The sequence below is a fragment of the Biomphalaria glabrata genome, chromosome 16 (assembly GCF_947242115.1).
Source record: "Biomphalaria glabrata chromosome 16, xgBioGlab47.1, whole genome shotgun sequence".
Lineage (NCBI taxonomy): Eukaryota > Metazoa > Mollusca > Gastropoda > Planorbidae > Biomphalaria > Biomphalaria glabrata.
Window position 1 is genome coordinate 27,425,781 of NC_074726.1, and position 19,987 is coordinate 27,445,767.

The window sequence follows — 19,987 nt, forward strand, 5'->3', positions numbered from 1 at the left end:
AAGCACTGAGTGGAGAGATTCTGTGATGAACACATGAAAATAATCAGCACGCAGTGTTGCCTTGGCTCAGTCTGCATAAAGAAGATAAAGAAGAAGAAGAATGAGGAGAAAGATGGTGACCAAAAAAGCGAAAGAGCATTGGTCTCAGCTCTGCAAACAAAGCGTGCCAAACGAAAAATGGCTAGTTCCTCTACCTTCAAAGCAAATGCCACCTTAAATTACTTTACGTATGTTCGGGAAGGTTTCTTCAGAGTAGGGCTCTAGGATTTGAACCACAGCCTCACTCACAAGCCTCACTCACAGTTTTACACTGATATGGGGGGGGGGGGGGAATTTGAACATAGACTCTTTCATCAATTATGTTTTTTTTTTGTTGTTTGTTTTTAGAAATTTTTTCGTCCTGGGCTCAAGATAATGCTCGATCTTTAAAAAATGTGCATCAGAAACATTCAGTCAGAGCTTTAACCTTGTTTGTCCTCAGCATGTGATGCAGCATGATTCAATGTCTGTTTGTCCTCAGCACGTGATGCCACATGGTTCAATGTATGTTTGTCCTCAGCATGTGATGCAGCATGGTTCAATGTCTGTTTGTCCTCAACATGTGATGCAGCATGGTTCAATGTCTGTTTGTCCTCAACATGTGATGCAGCATGGTTCAATGTCTGTTTGTCCTCAACATGTGATGCAGTATGGTTCAATGTCTGTTTGTCCTCAGCACGTGATGCCACATGGTTCAATGTATGTTTGTCCTCAACATGTGATGCAGCATGGTTCAATGTCTGTTTGTCCTCAACATGTGATGCAGCATGGTTCAATGTCTGTTTGTCCTCAACATGTGATGCAGCATGATTCAATGTCTGTTTGTCCTCAACATGTGATGCAGCATGGTTCAATGTCTGTTTGCCCTCAACATGTGATGCAGCATGGTTCAATGTCTGTTTGTCCTCAACATGTGATGCAGCATGGTTCAATGTCTGTTTGTCCTCAACATGTGATGCAGCATGGTTCAATGTCTGTTTGTCCTCAGCACGTGATGCCACATGTTTCAGTGCCTGTTTGTCCTCAGCACGTAATGCCACATGATTCAATGTATTTTTGTCCTCAACATGTGATGCAGCATGGTTCAATGTCTGTTTGTCCTCAACATGTGATGCAGCATGGTTCAATGTCTGTTTGTCCTCAACATGTGATGCAGCATGGTTCAATGTCTGTTTGTCCTCAACATGTGATGCAGCATGGTTCAATGTCTGTTTGTCCTCAGCACGTGATGCCACATGTTTCAGTGTCTGTTTGTCCTCAGCACGTAATGCCACATGATTCAATGTATTTTTGTCCTCAACATGTGATGCAGCATGGTTCAATGTCTGTTTGTCCTCAACATGTGATGCAGCATGGTTCAATGTCTGTTTGTCCTCAACATGTGATGCAGCATGGTTCAATGTCTGTTTGTCCTCAACATGTGATGCAGCATGATTCAATGTCTGTTTGTCCTCAACATGTGATGCAGCATGATTCAATGTCTGTTTGTCCTCAGCATGTGATGCAGCATGGTTCAATGTATGTTTGGCCTCAGCATGTGATGCAGCATGGTTCAATGTCTGTTTGTCCTCAACATGTGATGCAGCATGATTCAATGTCTGTTTGTCCTCAGCATGTGATGCAGCATGATTCAATGTATGTTTGTCCTCAGCATGTGATGCAGCATGGTTCAATGTCTGTTTGTCCTCAACATGTGATGCAGCATGATTCAATGTATGTTTGTCCTCAGCATGTGATGCAGCATGATTCAATGTCTGTTTGTCCTCAACATGTGATGCAGCATGATTCAATGTCTGTTTGTCCTCAGCATGTGATGCAGCATGGTTCAATGTCTGTTTGTCCTCAGCATGTGATGCAGCATGATTCAATGTATGTTTCAGTCACTTTCAACTTACCTTGTTGAGGGGGGACTGAACCCGGGCCTGCGAGAACCTTTCTAAACCACTGTACCTAATACAAGCTCTATTGTCTTGCTTTAAATTCTATGTTTAGAAAATTTACTGAGAATCTTCAACGAGTAACTCATTCAAATGATCCAGACTAAATCCGAGGCTACGCCACTGGGTACAAGCTATAACAATGTTTGAAATTATCACATACAATCTTAACGTTTTTTTTTGGTTAGGGGGAGGGGAGTAGGATGGAGCAAAAGAAATGGGGGTCAAAGTTTAAGAAGTCGAAATGCCGAGGGGGGGGGGAGACGGTACTCATGATAACCAACGAAATGGCGAAGAGCTAATCTGTAATAGACACAAATGACAACATTGGACTCTTGGGTTAGGTACGACGTTATAATGTCCATTGAGGAATCTCTTTCAGCTATAAGATAAGTTGTAACTTAAAGTCATAACGTCTCAATAACCAGAAAGCATGAATCTGAATAAAGCGAATATTGTTAATAGTTAAGGTCTTAGTTGTACCACCCCTTTTAATCTCCCCCCCCCTCCTCAAGCGTGTCGCCATTCCCTCGCCTAATCAAGCAGCCCCTCCTCACCTTGCTCAATCCCCCCCTCTCCCCTCTCTCTCGCACCGAAAACTCCCAGATAACTCCCAGATATTTGTCAATCGTTTAAACTCTCATGGTGCCAGTCTGAGAGAAGAATATAAATATTTCCAGCGCCCTATAGTTACGGATACTGTGCCGTGTTAATAGGCTAGTCACTAGCGTCCCGGGAGTTGACTAGGTTGTTTTTTTTCTCTTTTTCTTGAGTGTGTCATTCTGCAAAGGACTAAATAATCTGGATTAAGCTGTCTAAATAATCTTCTTAAATCTTCTTGCCACTTAGCACTGGTGAGAGCAGGCTCAATGTGTAAGTTTTCTTTTTCTCTAAATTTAAATACTCATATAGATTTCAATACTACTGTGGCTTAACTCTTTCTCTCCGCAATTATTTACCACATTCTGATGGAAACAACGTTTGTATCGTCAGTTAGGATAGAAAGAGTTAAAAGAATATATATTAAGAGAGTGAAAAAAAATCTAAAAACTTACGATGCCTAAGTCTAGATTTTGTTGGTTATTAATCAAGCGGTTACAGTGTTTGTAAAAGTTTTTAACGGGATTAGCTTGGGTGGCCAAGTGGTTAAGCGCTTGGCTTCCTGGGGTCCTGGCCGGCCTTAGGCCACTTCAACATATGCGCCGCTGTGGGCCCCGCACTTTTATAGGCTCTGCGCTAGTTCTAGGTGTAAATAATTAAATTAAATCTTTATTACTTGGCCTCCTGATTTTCCAGGAGCTCATGTAAATCTGAAATTATTAAAATCTCCAGAAAACTCATACGTTTGTTAACAGAAAACAGGACAGAAAGGATTGTCTTTAAGTTGGAAGATTAGGTATGAGTACAACACTTCAATTGGTAAGGTTGCTCCGTGACCTACATATTTTGCAAACTTTAACGCAGACGAAGCTATTGTCTACCGAGGACAAACTTTTTTTTTGCATTATGCCATTGTTTTCGTCGATACCATTTCATTGTATCTCATATTGACATCCCACAACCTTGTTAGAGCTCTTCAACTCCAACGGATGGCTGCCTGGTCGTGCGGTTAGCGCGCTGGACTATCGTTCGGACTTATCGATTGTCCAGGGCTCAAACCCTACCCGCTCCCATCCCCCGTCGTCCTGCGGGAGGTTTGGACTAGGAAGTAATTATCTTCAACTCTGAAGGAACATCCGAAATAAGTAAAACATTTTACAAACTATCTGAGGGGCTTTGAAGTATTCTAATAGGAATTATTATTTTTATTATAAATATTGATAATAGCTAACGATTCTCAACAAAGAATGACCAATACCCAAATCTTACTTTTACAAAGCTTAGACCAACTCTCTGTATGTCTGGTAAAAAGACTTTTAAAAACAGATTTTTTCGTTTTTTTCTTCTCTCTCGTCAGTTATGGTTCTGTTCACGACATTAGTCTGCTTTATTCAATAAAGCGAACTCGTTTGTGATAACGGAAGTGACGAATTCATCCTGAAACCATCATGGAGGTGAGTAGGTTGCTTCAAACAAAAGTTTTATGCTTATAACTGGTATCACGTGATAACTTACTCCTGACGCGAAACACTCTTGGTTCGACACGGTACTTCAAAGATTCGGCGTTCGAAAATTGCTAAAATACGCGTGGTAGTACAAGAAAAGTCATGAAAGAATAGCTACAAAGCATCGTCTGCACGGAAATAAATCGTTTTTTTTTTTACTATTTACGTTTTTTTTAGTTTTAGTTTCCGTTTTTTTTTACTATTTACGTTTTTTTTAGTTTTAGTTTCCGTTTTTATTTACTATTTACGTTTTTTCTATTGTCGTTTTTTTTTTACTATTTTTTTTTACTATTTATGTTTTTTTTTAGTTTTAGTTTCCGTTTTTTTTTTAATATTTACGTTTTTTTTTCTATTTACTTTTTTTTTTTTTAACTATTTACGTTTTTTTTAGTTTTATTTTCCGTTTTTTTTTTTGTTTTTGTTTTTTTTGCATTCTATCATAAAGTCACTTTAAATTTGAGATTAGTTTAATTATAATAATTGTATAATGGGTCCGGCGAAACCAACTGGAAAAGAGATATAGAGGCGAGTAACTTAACAAGTAAGCCTAGGAGGCGCGGTGGCTGAGTGGTAAAGCGCTTGGCTACCGAACCGAGGTCCGGGGTTCGAATCCTGGTGAAGACTGCGATTTTTAATTTCGGGATCTTCGGGCGCCTCTGAGTTCACCCAGCTCTAATGGGTACCTGACATTAGTTGGGGGGAAAAGTAAAGGCGGTTGGTCGTTGTGCTGGCCACATGACACCCTCGTTAACCGTAGGCCACAGAATCAGATGACCTTTACATCATCTGCCCTATAGACCACAAGGTAGGAAACGGGAACTTTACTTTTTTTTTTTACTTTACTAGGGCATTAGGAGGCTTGTTAGCCTTGGCTGGCTATCTAGGAGTACAATTAATTCTGAATTCAAATCTCGACTGGCTATACTCCAACAAAAAGCGAAAGACTTTGGGAGTCAACACTGAGAAAATCTAAATCAGGAGCATTTACCCTTATTCAGCTGTCATAACACAATGCAACACCCTGGCGAGGCCTTTTGATCCCAATGATCCCAAACTGTTTAGGCACTTTACGTTCCTTTGGGCACATCAGCTGCGTGGACGCGGGGGGGGGGGGGGGAGGACAGCTGTGTGGGCAACATATTTCCTGCCCAGGGATTCATCTCAAAGTCGTTTAGCGACTTAAGGAGGCCACGTATTATAATGGATTTGCACAACTTTTCCCTCCAACACACTTTAAAACAAAATTGTAACGGAAAATTTAGTTGTTTGTTTTTTTTAACAAAGCTTATATCAACTCACCTGTCTGTCTGTCTGTCTGTCTGGTAAAACGGTTGTACACGTTATTTCTCCCACACCAAATCTGAATTTTTGCACAATTAATTTTTTTTTTGCCCTAACAAAAACAAGAATCAATAAACAAAATGAAACCAATTAGTCAATTAACTGTTGGTAATTAATTATTTTGTTTGGTATCTGAACAAGGGAAAGAAATTGTACTTGGTTGAGGTCATGGTATAAGCTGAATTAGCCCCCTTTATACTTTGTAGGTTGCCGCTTTAAAGTTTGAAGCTAATAACAGATAACTCTAAAACTTTTTATTTTCACACGCGATTTGCTGACATGGTTGTTAGTGTATTGACTTGAAAGACTGAGGAGGCTTTAGCTCTCGAATTTCAATTCAGGTCGTTCACCTATTTGCTTTTTAAATAACTGCATTTAAAAAGCACCCCCTCTTTCTTCCCCACCCCATTCTCAACTGGTCCAGCATCATAGCGTATTGAGAAAATTAAAAGCATGACATAGTTCTAAACTATAACAATGGACCTCATTCACCAATCGTAAACAACCAAAATTTAGCCACGTGATAATATTGATAATGAAAAAAAAAAACGTATCACGTGATAGCCTTTATGGATTGCGTAATTTGTATAGAAGAGATAGAGAACCACGTGGCTAAATGTTGTTTGTTCGCGATTGGTGAATGAGGTCCACAGATTTATTATTGTTAGTCTAGAAATCTCTAGATCTATTACACATTAATTTACATGACTGAGCCAAACTAATTTATACAACTACGCTCAATATAACCTTTTTTTAATGATATTTTTAAAGCTTATATCAGTCAGTCTGCCTCCATGATACAAATTTTGATGACGTCATTTCTACCACACCCCCTTCACGGATGAAGCAGAAACATTGCACAATGATTTATCGAGCCTAACAAACAAAGTCAAATAAATTTTTGGTTATCAATTATTTTGTTTGAATTCGAAAAAGGAGAAATACATTCTACATTATTTAGAGATATAGTTGCAAATGTGGAGTTCTTATGCTTCTTTTTTAAAAGTTTTTTTTTTAAATTATATTTTGCTTGTTTGATGTTTTCTCTAAGAAGTGTTTTGTGAATGTGAAATAGTTCTATGTTATGTTCAGTCTACAAAATGTTCTAAGTTAGGTTGAGCTTCAGAAATGTTCTATGTCAGCAGTTCTCAACCTTTTAAGCTCGGTGACCCCTTTTTACAACCCCCCCCCACTCAGCCGCGACCCCCCCTGACACACACATACAGCAATAGAAGAGTAGGCAATAACAATCCATATTTTCGATGGTCTTAAGCGACCCCCGCAAACGGTCAATCGACCCACAAGGGGGTCGCGCCCCACAGGTTGAGAACCCCTGTTCTATGTTATCATGTACTCTGTTTCGTTATCTCATTTATCTGGGCCACCGACTTAAGCAATAGTTTTTCTAACACCCCTCCTGTTCAGTTTCTTATCTCCTGCTTCCTCCCCGCTATAGCTACCCATTTTAGCACCCCACCTCTATATCAGAAAAGGCCTAAAATTTTTATTTTTTTAATTTTTAAAAAAGGTTTTCTATAGCAAGAGACCAAAGTTCGGGTTGAAAATTTAATATCAAAAGATTTTTTTAAAGCTACGAACACGTGACTTATTGGAACACCATCGATGCTAGTTATACGCACAAAAGCTAAAAGAGCCCCATTGTTCTTGTTGAGATCTGTCAGAATCATGGCGAGGACTTTATCGATGCATTGATTATGGCCCCCATCTGTCTCGTCAGACACTGGATACGCCCAGATGGTACCTGCCTCTTCTGGCTTTAGATCAAAGTGTCATGAGTCACGGTTCCTCGTTTGATTTTTTTCCGGCGTGAGCCAAAGAGTACTAAGAAACTCAGTTGAATCTATCTATCTGTCTATCTATCTATCTATCTATCTATCTATCTATCTATCTATCTATCTATCTATCTATCTATCTATCTATCTATCTATCTATCTATCTATCTATCTATCTATCTATCTATCTATCGGTAAATCTCTGATGGTCCTTCACTATTTCAGGTTTATTTGATCTTCGTCTTCTATTATACTAAGTAAAAATTGGCGACAAAGTCTTAACAAAAGTACCGTGCAGACTCTTCTGTTACTTATTGCCCTTTTTCCTTTAGGAGTGACAACGCCCAATAAGTCATCACATAGAACGATAGACAATGCCCAATAAGTCATCACATAGAGCGATAGACCATGCCCAATAAGTCATCACATAGAGCGATAGACCATGCCCAATAAGTCATCACATAGAGCGATAGACAATGCCCAATAAGTCATCACATAGAGCGATAGACCATGCCCAATAAGTCATCAAATAGAGCGATAGACAATGCCCAATAAGTCATCAAATAGATCGATAGACAATGCCCAATAAGTCATCAAATAGAGCGATAGACAATGCCCAATAAGTCATCACATAGAGCGATAGACTATGCCCAATAAGTCAACAAATAGAGCGATAGATTATGCCCAATAAATCATCAAATAGAGCGATAGACCATGCCCAATAAGTCATCACATAGAGCGATAGACAATGCCTAATAAATCATCAAATTGAGCGATAGACCATGCCCAATAAGTCATCAAATAGAACGATAGACTATGCCCAATAAGTCATCAAATAGAGCGGTAGACAATGCCCAATAAGTCATCAAATAGAACGATAGACTATGCCCAATAAGTCATCAAATAGAGCGGTAGACAATGCCTAATAAGTCATCAAATAAAGCGATAGACTATGCCCAATAAGTCATCAAATAGAGCGGTAGACAATGCCTAATAAGTCATCAAAAAGAGCAATTGACAATGCACAATAAGTCATCAAATAGAACAATTGCATGGTTAATTCTATCACAAATTTATTGGAAAAACTGCAGCCTTGAGGCCGACACTATTTGGATATTCGAAATTTACATATGAATAAAAAAACAAACCTATAATCTAGAATTCTAGAATACGCAGACAAAATAAAAGGGAAGAAAGAAGGTCGAAAATAAAAGATAAGAAAATCAAGTCCCTTCAAGTCTGCAACAATTCATGCGCGACTAAAAATTTGATAAGCTTTTTTTTAAAAAAAAAAAGAAATAAAAGGAACTCATTATTATTTAAACAAATTAAGACAAAAAAGAGAGAGAGAGAGAGAGAGAGAGACAAGAGAGAGAGGGGGGAATCATGTCAGGACAACCGTTGATTATAGAGCGTGTCTTTCAACTCCATGTCCAGATTTCTGACAAACTTCACACCTGCCTGAGCAGACGTGACAAATTTTCACTAAAAAAAATGAAACACAATTCTTCCCCCCCCCCACCCCCCTTCATTTCAAAACATGTCTTCCTTAGACAAATTACTAGAGATTTGAACCGAATCAATTTCACAGACCACATTTGTTTTTAAACTTACCGCTTTTATCTTTTCATTGTTCATCGTAAATTCATTCGAATGATTGGATTCTGGAATATATTTCAAAGATAGTCTTCAATGGTAAGATTAAACAGTATATGTTTGAACTGATCATAGAATATTGAAACTCGTATTTACAATATAAAAATTAGGATATTAACGTGAAAGATGTAACTTGAAATAACTGTAACTTGAAATAACTGTACCTTGAAATAACTTGCAGGACAGAAAGATTAACTTTTTGTTTTAACAAACTCCATCGTGAACTGAGGTCTTCAATCTTGTTTATATAAAATTTGTTGGTGCTCATTAAGATCTGTGACTTGTTTGTCAAATGTTTTACATGTTTCGGATGTTCCTTCAGAGTTGAAGATAGTTTACTTCCTAGTCCAAACCTCCCACAGGCAGGGTTTGAACCCTCGACCGTCGATAAATCCGAACGACTGTCCAGCGCGCAAACCGCACGACCAGGCAGCCATCCAAAATTTCGTTTTGGGGTCTGTGGCTTAGAGGTAAAACAAACAAAAAACGATTCACTACATAGCAAAAGGGTTGCGTTCAAATCCCGACTCGAGCTAAGTTGTGTTTCTCCAAGATACCCCACCCCCATCTCGACTGGTCATGAAAAGGGATAAGACCATAGAACGCTTATAGCAAATGAGTCGCGCTACACAAAAGCATATAATTTAAAACAAAAACTTTTCCTTGTGGTAAATATGATTCTTAAGATACTAGTGGGATTTACTGACATGTTTTATCAATTAAATTATAAGCCTTGTGCTTCTTTTTTTTTTTTGGTCCTCTCTTTGTAAGTCCTTGTCCTCCTTTCTGTCCTTCATTGGGTGTCAGTTGTCTCGTAACCACTGTCTTCGGGAATACTCTTGAATCGATCCTATTCCTGGTTAATGGAAAACTAACAGGAAATAATCCAAATATGCAGTGATATGATAACCTAAATTGTGACATAATTATCTCTCAGGGGATATAAGTGGCGAAGATATGGATTGGTTTAACCCATGACTAGAACACATCTTTAATAGTGTATCTGTGAAAAGTATTGATCTTTTATGTCCTGCATATTGTGTAATTTTTCGTCGATGTTTTTTGTTCCGAATGGAGATCACTGGTCTGTAGCTCTGAAGAGAAATATGAGCCACGGCTCTGTTGGTCAGCCTGGTCGTGAGGTATGCGCGCTGGACTGTCTTTCGATCTTCGCGATGGTCCCGAGTTCATACCCAGCCCGCTGCCATCCCCCGTCGTCCTGCGGGAGGTTTGGACTAGGAAGGGATTTTCGAATCATGTAAAACATTTTAGAAACATACAACAGTTTAACAATGATGGAAGATATAATCTATAGCTCTACAAAAAGATAACGTAACCATAAAGAAAGGTTTCGATAGTTGTTCGACATAATCGCGTACCTTGTAAACATATTAGTTTATAGACTATAAACTTATATTTAAATCATAGACGTATATATTATATCTAGACTGGAAACCGGAAATAAATTCTTATCCGCGATTGATCGATTCACAGACCTATATATTGTTGTAACTTTAGGTTAGGCACTCAACGAAAAGGCATGCAACTCAACACAGTTTAACAGGAAATAAATAGTTGTGTTTATTCACTAGGGTGTAAACACATAACATCCTTCAGCTTCCTCAGAGTCTTACTACTAAGTATACCAGTCCTTTGCTACTTAACCCGAATGTTGGACCAACGACAGCCTTCCCCGCTTCGCTCCAGGTCCCTTCTACAACCTTCAGGCAGCACAAAAGTTGGCCTCTTAGTTTCCCAAACATTCAGACTCTTCACAATTCCTGATGCACTGTTCTTCTCTCCATTCTAGTGTCTTTCTGTTTACGTTCACCAGTGCGCTAGTGCGCACCTCAAGCACTGCAAGGCAGGGTTACAACAATATATATAGATTTTTATGTACGTAAACTCTTTTTTCAGGCTCTAAGGGAAGTCGCCCCAATCAATCTTTTCTTTCTTAGAAAAGTAATGATCTTTAGTTTTCAAAGTTTAGAAATAATACAAAATCATTTCTCGGATATTGACGCAAATATATGAAACAAAGCCATTTCCTGTTTGTTTCCATTGAGATAATGTTTCAAAAAATCCTAGATGGAAATAATTTATGTTGATTCAAATCATCTTATGTACATTTAAATAGATTGATTACCTAGATCTTTCTAGATTATGTATCTAAAAATGGCAAAATAATTAGGTTAAAATAGGTTAGGGTTGGAAAAAAAACACCACTTTACTTCTTGTAACTACTTTACAAAACAACGCCTTGATCCAACTTTCTAAAAGATTTTCACATTTTTTGTAGTGTTCAAAAATCTCCATGTCCACTCTAGATATAGTATATATAAGTCTATGATTTAAATATTATTATTTTTTTTAATATAAAGACTTTTGACAACAAGTACATTGTAATCAGACTTCGATTCATGAATTTCATTTAAATTTAAGATTCATTTTGTTAACAACTTGAACTGTTTGTTTGTTTTTGCCCAATGATACGGGCTTTAAAAGTAGTTCAAGGCCATTTCCAGCAAGCCGGGGTGTATTTTGTAGGCTCCATAAGTTGAAGTCATGTTTAACGCGTTCTTCGGCCTGAAATAGCTCCGCAAAAAAAAAAAAATCGTAATCTTTTGCTGGTGATGTTTTATCCAAATATATCATTTTGTTCTAAAATTATTCTATTCTCATAATGCTTTTAATCTGTTTTGCTAGAACCGGCCTTAGCAGTAGTGAATTACCTATTGGTAATTAATTATTTGTTTGATATCAAAGAAGGAAAAGAAATTGTACTTGGCTGATGTTTTGGTACAAGTTGAACTAGTCCCCTTTATACATTGTTTAGAGAAGTAGATCGTTTGAGACTAACAATAGATAACTATAAAGTCCTCTATTTTCATAAGCGCTTCGCTGATACAGTCGTTGGCGTATTGACTTCAAATGACTTGAGACTCGAGTTCCAAATGAAGTCGTATTACCTTTGACCCCAGCCTCACCCCCTTGCAACTTGCAATGGACCTCATTCACTAATCGTAAACAAACAACATTTAGCCACGTGATTCTATATATCTTCTATACAAATTATGTAATTCTTAGTGGCTGTCACGTGATTTTCATTGTTTTATCATTATTATGAATTGGCTAAATGGGTTAATAACGATTGGTGAATGAGGTCCATTCTAGAGTTTATCCGTCTTTCTTGAGCTATTTAGCACATTTCTCCCGAGTACATCAGCTTCACCTTCATCTATCTCTCAGTCTGTTGAACCGTTCGGGCACCACACATGATGGGTTGCCTGAATCAGCCACGACTTAAAGAAAGTGTATGTCACTGACTGATTAAAAAAATTCTTGTTTAACTCTTTAATCATTAATCATACATGCTAGAATATCTGTTGACTGTGTTTGTAATCGGCATACAGAATGTCTTAGACCAGATTTGATTATAAGATTTTTTTTTATTTAAAAAAAAATAAGAACGGTTAAACCAGAATCTCTCACATGTGGTCAATCAGCCAGTAATTCTTTTTCCAAAGATATAGGCCTACATGAACTGTCAAATTTCTAGGAAAATCGTTAGAGCCGTTTTCGAGAACCGTGTCCTTCCAGGTAGGGTCCAGCCATGAATTTGCTAGCTAGTAAGAAGACTTGTAATAACAGATCTCTTATCTTATCTTATCTTGAAAGGATCTAGATCAAGGACCAGTGAGATCACAATGGGGGAAGCAGATCGAGTTCGTCTTGACGATGATTGGCTACGCTGTTGGCCTTGGCAACGTTTGGAGATTCCCGTATTTGTGTTTTAAAAATGGCGGAGGTGAGCTACTTTCATTTTTCTTTGTCATTGGCTAGTCAAAAGGGAGTTAATGTTATTGAAATTATAGATTCCTTTTAGACCTTAAAATTGTTTCTCTCAAAGTATTTTTAGGTCTGCTTTAAAAAAAAACAACAAAATACACTTTTACAATTTCACTTCACATCGCATGTTCACACAACTAAGTAATCTTATCTACTTTTTTTTTTGCAAACCAGAGAGTTTTGCGTTCAAATCCTGAAGGAAATGGAATTTGTATAAAGCTTATATCAACTCATTCTGTTTGCATAGTACAAAATTCTAAAGACTCGATTTCGACCACTGCCCATCCTCGGATGAAGTAGAAACTTTTCACAATTATTTAATGTTCTTAACAAAACGTGAATCGATAAAAGCAATTAACCAATTGTTTAAATCAATATTGGAATATAATTTAATTTCGAATATGGGAAATAAAGCTTAAAAAATTATTGGCTGTAAATGTGCAGTTCTTCTCTCAGATAAGCTCCCCTTTTTTTTAAGTGTGTGTTTTTATTTTGCTTGTTGTAGCCAAAATGTTAAATAAATATCTTGCTGACACCTCTCTGGAAACCTTTAGGCGTACATTATTTGACATAAAGCATTTTCTTGTTTCCGGCCCATCACTAAAAAATTTCGCTACGCTAATGGAGCCGAGTGGTCACTTCAACAGTTAGCCTTAGCCTCGAGCTCTAGCATGCCTCGATTAATTGTTACGCGAAAAAATCTCAAAGCTCATGATATTTTAAATTTCCATCTATGGCAGACAGCTAAAAATAACTAGGTATTTCTGGTGTACAGGATGGAAGAATTGTTGATAAGTATAGGTAAATATTTTGTGGCTTTTCAACATTAAAAAAAAAAATTAAGTCTTTCACTTGTTGCATAAAATAATTTTTTTATTATTTAATTCTTAGCTTCGAGTCAGTGATTTTGCAATACAGCGTCCTTGACATTGTTTCATCTCTCTATTTAATTCCTTGTTTTACTTTCTTACGTTTTTCATTAAGTGGCCTTACTAATCCTGAACATTTCTCCTCATTGTTCTCTCTTCTTTGTCTATGTTGCTTTATTTTATGTCTTCAAGTAAAACAGATCTTAAAATAGAGAAGAGATTACTGCGTTAAAAATATATCCTGAAAAAACAACAACAACAGAACAATACAATTGAGTCGCGAGCATAAGATTGAAACCACTTTTAATTAGAGTTTATCTAGTCTAAATAAGTGCTATTTATTCTAGCCATTCATATAACGTGAACCATGTTTAAAACTTATTCTGTTAACGTTTCTCTTATTTATATCTACAGGCGCCTTCCTGATACCATACACCTTGTCTCTTATCTTTCTGGGGATTCCCCTGTTTGCCTTGGAGTGCGCCTTTGGTCAGTATGGAGGTAAAGGACCTCTCAGCATCTGGTCCATCAACCCGACTTTCAAAGGTGAGTCTAGCAGACGTCAGTGCTCAAAATACCGCGAGTCTTGACCTGTTGTGTAAAAAAAAAAGTTCCCCCTTTCAGACCTTGTGGTCTATAGGGCAGATGATGTAAAGGTCTTCTGTTTCTGTGGTTTCTTCTACACAAGGGTGTCATGTAGCCACCACAACGACCAACCGCCTTTACTTTTCCCTAATTTCATGTCAGGTACACATTAGAGCTGAGTGGACTCAGAAGCGCCCGAAGATCCCAAAATTAAAAATCCCAGTCTTTACCAGGATTCGAACCCAGGTCCCCGGTTCGGAAGTCAAGCGCTTTACCGCTCAGCCACCGCTCCTATTGTGTGGCATGTAACTATTTCTCTCTTGATTGTTGTGCCCCCCCCCCATTAGATTAACTAAAATTTTGGGTTAATAAACATTAATTGGTGTTATATTTAAAAAAAAGTGCAAACATATATCTATGCCATTTATAATATTTTCTAATTTAAACAAAAACGGAATTGAAATTTAATCGTAACAGTGTAATGAAATACAAATGGGAAAAATGAATAATTTCATCTGATCTCGGGAAATAATTACGGACAGATAGAGATAAAAAAGTATGGACCAATCTGTTTCGGTCGGACGGGAGAGAGATCTGAATTGCTGAATGTCACTTGTTGATTCCTTTCTTTTCCTTTTTAACACGCTAATTTCTGGCATTGTGGACAGAAGACTCAAAGAGCAAGAAAACTGGGTCGTAGGCTGGACACAACTATATTAACCAGATGAGGGAATAAAACGAACATTCGTCCATCGTGGTTCGATGATGACCACTTTTGTCATCTAGGGGCGTGAGGGCTTTGCACTGGGGTTTTGTGCCTCCTCATGTGTCTGGTGAGACCTATGTGATCCCGGAATGTTCGGCTGCACACTAGGCAGGTTATTCCAGCTGGAGCTAATGTCCTAGAGACAGCCAGTGGATATAAAAGCTTAGTCATTCATCAGCAGAGGTGCCCCTTTTTCAGGAAGCGCTATTAAGATACACTTAGACGCCATTTGCCCTCACTGGAATTGGGGAAAACAGCTGACATCAGATGAACTCTTTAACTCTTTCTCTTCGTAATTATTTTTCACGTTCCGACGGAATTTTATATTTTGCTCATTAGTATTTTTTTTTTACCCTGTTATGATTAAGTTTGAATAACTTTCTCGTTAGTCATCCGAAGGTGTTTTATTTGGCCTAGAATGAAAGGGGGATGCATGCTCTTTTTATAGTACACAAAGTAGAGTTTATAGAATCAAGACATTAATTCAATGTAACGAGGTCAAATCAACGATGGTATCGTCAATTCGGAGAGAAAGAGTTAAGGGACAGCTTTAACTCCTTCCTCTGTAATTATTTACCACATTCTGGTGGAACCAACGTTGGTATCGTCAGTTAGGAGAAAAAGCGTTAAGGAAGCGGAAGGTATAATTGAAGTCGGAGTTTAAAAAAAACAAACTTGTCAATTAAGGGCGTAAAAGACTTAAACAACAGAAACTTATTAAAAACCCGGGGGGGGGGGGGCAAACGGTCTGAAACAGACGTGGTAAAATATGCATGTCTTAACTGAGTTTTCGTGGTCACGTGACATGCGTCTCTTATCCCTGACCTTCGGAATGGGAGACAATATCTTTCATTTCTGTTGAATTCCTTGAAATAGTATATTTGATTTCTGTTTGACGGGAATAGTCGTAAATTAATAAATGATAATTCACACCTGTTTTGAGATAAAAGATGAAAGAAACTTTTCCTCAAATTTGTTTTTCAACACAGTGATATGCATACCATCAAAAACTAAAAAAATTACACTGATGAAAGGGTATTTCATGTTTATATTACATATTCTCTTTACCTCATAATGTGCACTCCAAAACTAAAGCTTACTGGATTTGGCGCGAGTTATTCGTCTTTGCCTGTTCTCTATATTTAATCAGCAACGCAATTGCAATCAAAAGTATACCCAAACATGGGAAAAGGCTTCGGGAGTCAACCCTGAGGAAAATTTAGGATCCGATGATCCTGAGGCACCCTGCAGTCGGCTGCTACCCCATGTCAGAACGTGAGGATCCGCCGATCCCAAACTGTATCACTTGACGCTCCTTTGGACACATTAGCGGTTTGGAGAAGGGGGAACTGTACAAATGCCCCTCTACCATAGTGCTATTAGAACATGGAATCGGTTGCCTGAGCCAGCCAGGAAAACCAATGGCTTGACGGCATTTAAGTCATTGGTTGACATGCATGACTAGATTCATGACGCGTAGGACGTAATCATCTTCTTTTTTGAAGTAACGTCTGTATTTTATGAGATAAGATAAGATCTAATATCCAGACTTTCATCACGCAACTGCAGCAGGTCAACTTTATCTTCACCTATACCTTAGCCTGTTGGGGCACCACACAAGATTCTTCGACTGTCTTCTCCATTCCTCTGTTTTTTGCCTTGGATAGAACCTCTTTCAGTGGCAGATCCGTCCGTTCTCTTATGTTGTCTTTCCATCGCTTTCTCTTCTTCTTTTTCTTGGTACTGTTCCCTGTTCCCTGAAGTAAGGCCTTTGCGAACCCTGGAGACCTTGTAATATGGTCATAGAGTTTTAATTTTTTTTTGTCTAATTTCTTTTACAATACTTAGCAGGTCAATAGATAGATAAAATAAAATATTAAACAGTTTTATAGGTGTAAGACTAAATCAAGATCTTTATACTTTTTTAGCGGCCCCCGAAAGGAGAAAAGACGCTATTAGTTTTGTGTGGCCTGTCTGTCCGTCCGTCTGTCTGTCTGTCTGTCCGTCCCGTTTAGATATCAGAAACTAGAAGAGGAAATGAAAATCGGACATCATGATATTTTAGATCATTTAAAGTTCTGATGCAACGAAAGTGAACCATTTAATTTTTAAAATTATCTATGCAAACAGATTTTTCATAAAAATACACTACTTTTACAACTATTCACTATTAATAGTAACAAACACAGTAGGCTCATTAGTAAGGGAGATGTTCATCTCCCATATTTCTAACACATTTATGCAAACGGTTATATATTTTTTGTCATTTTTTTTTTTACATTTGCACTGCTAAGTTACATAAGTTCTGTCATACATAAAAAAATGTTAACTATTTTTTTAAAGAGCAAAAATCTATTTAGTATGCCTATAAGTTGGACAGAAATTAAAACAACAATTAGTAAGTAGTTTTTCATATTATCGCGTGAACTGCATCATTACATCATAGCTATAGAACACTTAACTAAAGGATTTTGTTTTTATACGGAAATGCTTTTTTTCTTGAGGATTTGAATAAGTGATTGACACTTTACAAAACAATTAGATCAATTAGATTATTCATTATAAGACATCAGTTAGGCCAGGTTCACATCAAACTTCACATTCACTTTCACCTATCCTTTGATTTGCTGGACCGATGGGGCACCACACAAGATCTGTCAATCCTTTTTCTCCATTTTTCTCTGTCATTTGTCTTTGATAGAATTTCATTCTCATGTTCTTTCTGAAAATATTGAAACCTGCCTTTTTACCTGCCTGGTTGGACCACTTCGGGGGCCGATTTTGAGTTTGCGTTTCCACACAAACTGTCTTTGTAACTTTTTTTTTCTATTTTCAGGACTTGGCGTTTCCATGGTGGTCGCTTCCGTTTTTGTCTTCATTTACTATGACGTCATCATTGCTTGGGGACTACGTTTTCTGGTGGCGTCCTTTACCTCTGACCTGCCGTGGATCAAATGCCACGACTGCTCGTGTCTGCTCTACGACGCCAAGAATCTCACGGAGGAAATAGTGGAAGGACTCAAGTACAACAACTCGATCGGACAAAACTGCAGTGAGTAGTGACAAGGGCTTCGGCTTGGGCGTAGCTAGGCAACACGGGGATGTGTATGAATCAGATCTGAACTACCCAATGGCATTGGAACCTATAACCGAATAGACTTATTCCATTGAGTTTAATATACAAGTAAAAAAAAACAAACAATTTCAATGAGTTTAATTTATAAGTAAAAACCAGAAAAACACACAAAAAAAACAACTTTTTTAAAAGAAAAAAGCTTATATTAAGCGTATCAATTAGTTTATCAATTAGATCAGTCACGTAATTACATTTGTAATAGATCTAGACTAACAATAAAAATGCATTTATAAAAATAAATTATATTTAAAAAAAAGGACCCACCAGAATTCGAACTTGTGAGCTAAAGCCTTCTCAGGCCAACGCGATAACCACTCTACTAGTGAAGAGTCTTTGAGCATGGAAGATTGTATAGTTACCTATTGTTTCTATTTCATGTTTGGGTTCACTAAGCCTGAGACGGCAGCCTAATAAAAAGGGGACTTATTCAGCTTATAACACCACTTCAGTCAAACACTAGTTCATTCCCTTTTTTGAGTAATTTAATACCAATAGTTAATTAACTAACTGGTTAATTTTATTTTTATTCTAGTGTTGTCAAGTAAAAGAAATAATTGTGCAAAATTTCAGCTTGATCTGAGATTGGGTGTTGGAGAAATAACATATACAAACTTTCGGCTAGACAGATAAACAAACGCACAGACAGACAAAGTGAGTTGATATAGGCTTTGTAAAAAAACATTGTGTGAAACCATTTGACAGCCGCTACAGGACACGATTAGGTCAATAGTTTAAAAAATTCTGAGTTTTTCTGGGGATGGAAAGGAGCCCCAGTAATTCTCCAGTAATTGCAAAATATACGAAAAAGTCATAGAAAACTATTAAATTATTAAAATCTGCTGAAAACTGATAAAAATCTCCTGAAAAATAGACTAAATTGTCAATTTTTGGGTGTTAATCCTAGGCGCGATAGAAAAAACGGCATTTTCAGTTTCCCTTTAATAAACATTTATTGCAAAAGCTGATGCGTTTTCTTAGAAATTTTCTAATACAAAATATTAATTTTGACTTTTAGCTGATTCCTACCCAGACTTGGCCCCGCGCAATCCGTTTCGCATAGGGCCTCGCAATGATTAGGGCCGGCTCTAAACGTCACAACCTGTGTGACGTGGCACCGAGCCATTGGTTCTAAACTTCCCACAGGCTGTGACGTTGCAGGTCAGTGTTGAGGCCTGCTATGACGAACGGTCTGGACACAACACTCAGAAGAACTACACAAATATCACTTACGCCATAGTTTTGTAGAAGGCTAAGCTAGAAGCTATCCCCCTCTCTTGTATCATATATGGGTAATCTTCTTTTGTAACTTATGTAACAAACAAAAGAGTTACCCTGTGAAACGATAATACCGGATATTGTGGATACAGCTCTTATCGCAGGGAGAATAAAAACGAATGTATTAACAAACATGCCCAGTCCAGGTGACGTTGTTCAAGGGAGAGAATGTTTTATCATCAGAAGTTTAGGTCACGTGTCAGAGAAGAGAGAAGATTGATTGGTTTAGAATTTCACTTAGAGCATAGCCTCCAAATAGGTCATCACGACCTCTCTAGTTTTTTCTTTACATCCAAGATTTTTTTTTTTAATTTAAGAAACTAATGTGTGCTTTTTTTAAAGTCATTTAGTTCTTTTCTGTGAGGAAGAATGGGGGAGGGGTAGAGGACTTCAGCGGCAAGTTTCGACCAACCAAAACTCGAGTTTAAAAAATACAACTGCAAACATCATTCCTTTCTAACACCGCCTCTATATATATCAATGACAACGGGCGACGTGTAAATTGAATCTAGACTTTAGTTCAAGAAACATTTTAAAAATTGTTTAGAATCCATGCATTTTAATATCACCAAAGAAACGATTTATAGTGTTATATAACTATCATTGATACTGAGTGGTTTTAAGTCTTCGGTAAAG

The 19,987-nt window shown here is 37.6% G+C and overlaps 2 protein-coding genes across 4 annotated transcripts in view; one reads left to right on the forward strand and one right to left on the reverse strand.

Moving 5' to 3' along the window:
• Nucleotides 1-461: 461 nt before the first annotated feature.
• LOC129923301 (histidine-rich protein PFHRP-II-like) lies at nucleotides 462-2,341 on the reverse strand. The gene is made up of 2 exons (XM_056013571.1): nucleotides 2,261-2,341; nucleotides 462-1,871 (listed from the first exon to the last, which is right to left on the reverse strand). Exons 1-2 carry the CDS (start codon nucleotides 2,339-2,341, stop codon nucleotides 462-464), a joined length of 1,491 nt encoding a protein of 496 aa, XP_055869546.1.
• LOC106072519 (sodium- and chloride-dependent glycine transporter 2-like) overlaps nucleotides 2,297-19,987 on the forward strand; it is a 50,438-nt gene continuing 32,747 nt past the window's right edge. The window contains exons 1-5 of one of the 3 annotated variants that reach the window (XM_056013878.1): nucleotides 2,297-2,320; nucleotides 3,934-4,030; nucleotides 12,550-12,679; nucleotides 14,004-14,135; nucleotides 17,777-17,992. In XM_056013878.1, the coding sequence (XP_055869853.1) occupies nucleotides 4,025-4,030; nucleotides 12,550-12,679; nucleotides 14,004-14,135; nucleotides 17,777-17,992 (484 nt within the window). In that variant the 5' untranslated portion in view covers nucleotides 2,297-2,320; nucleotides 3,934-4,024. Of the gene's footprint in view, nucleotides 2,321-2,355; nucleotides 2,850-3,933; nucleotides 4,031-8,755; nucleotides 8,911-12,549; nucleotides 12,680-14,003; nucleotides 14,136-17,776; nucleotides 17,993-19,987 lie in introns of those variants that run through there. The other 2 variants (XM_056013877.1, XM_056013879.1) reach the window with 2 other exon arrangements.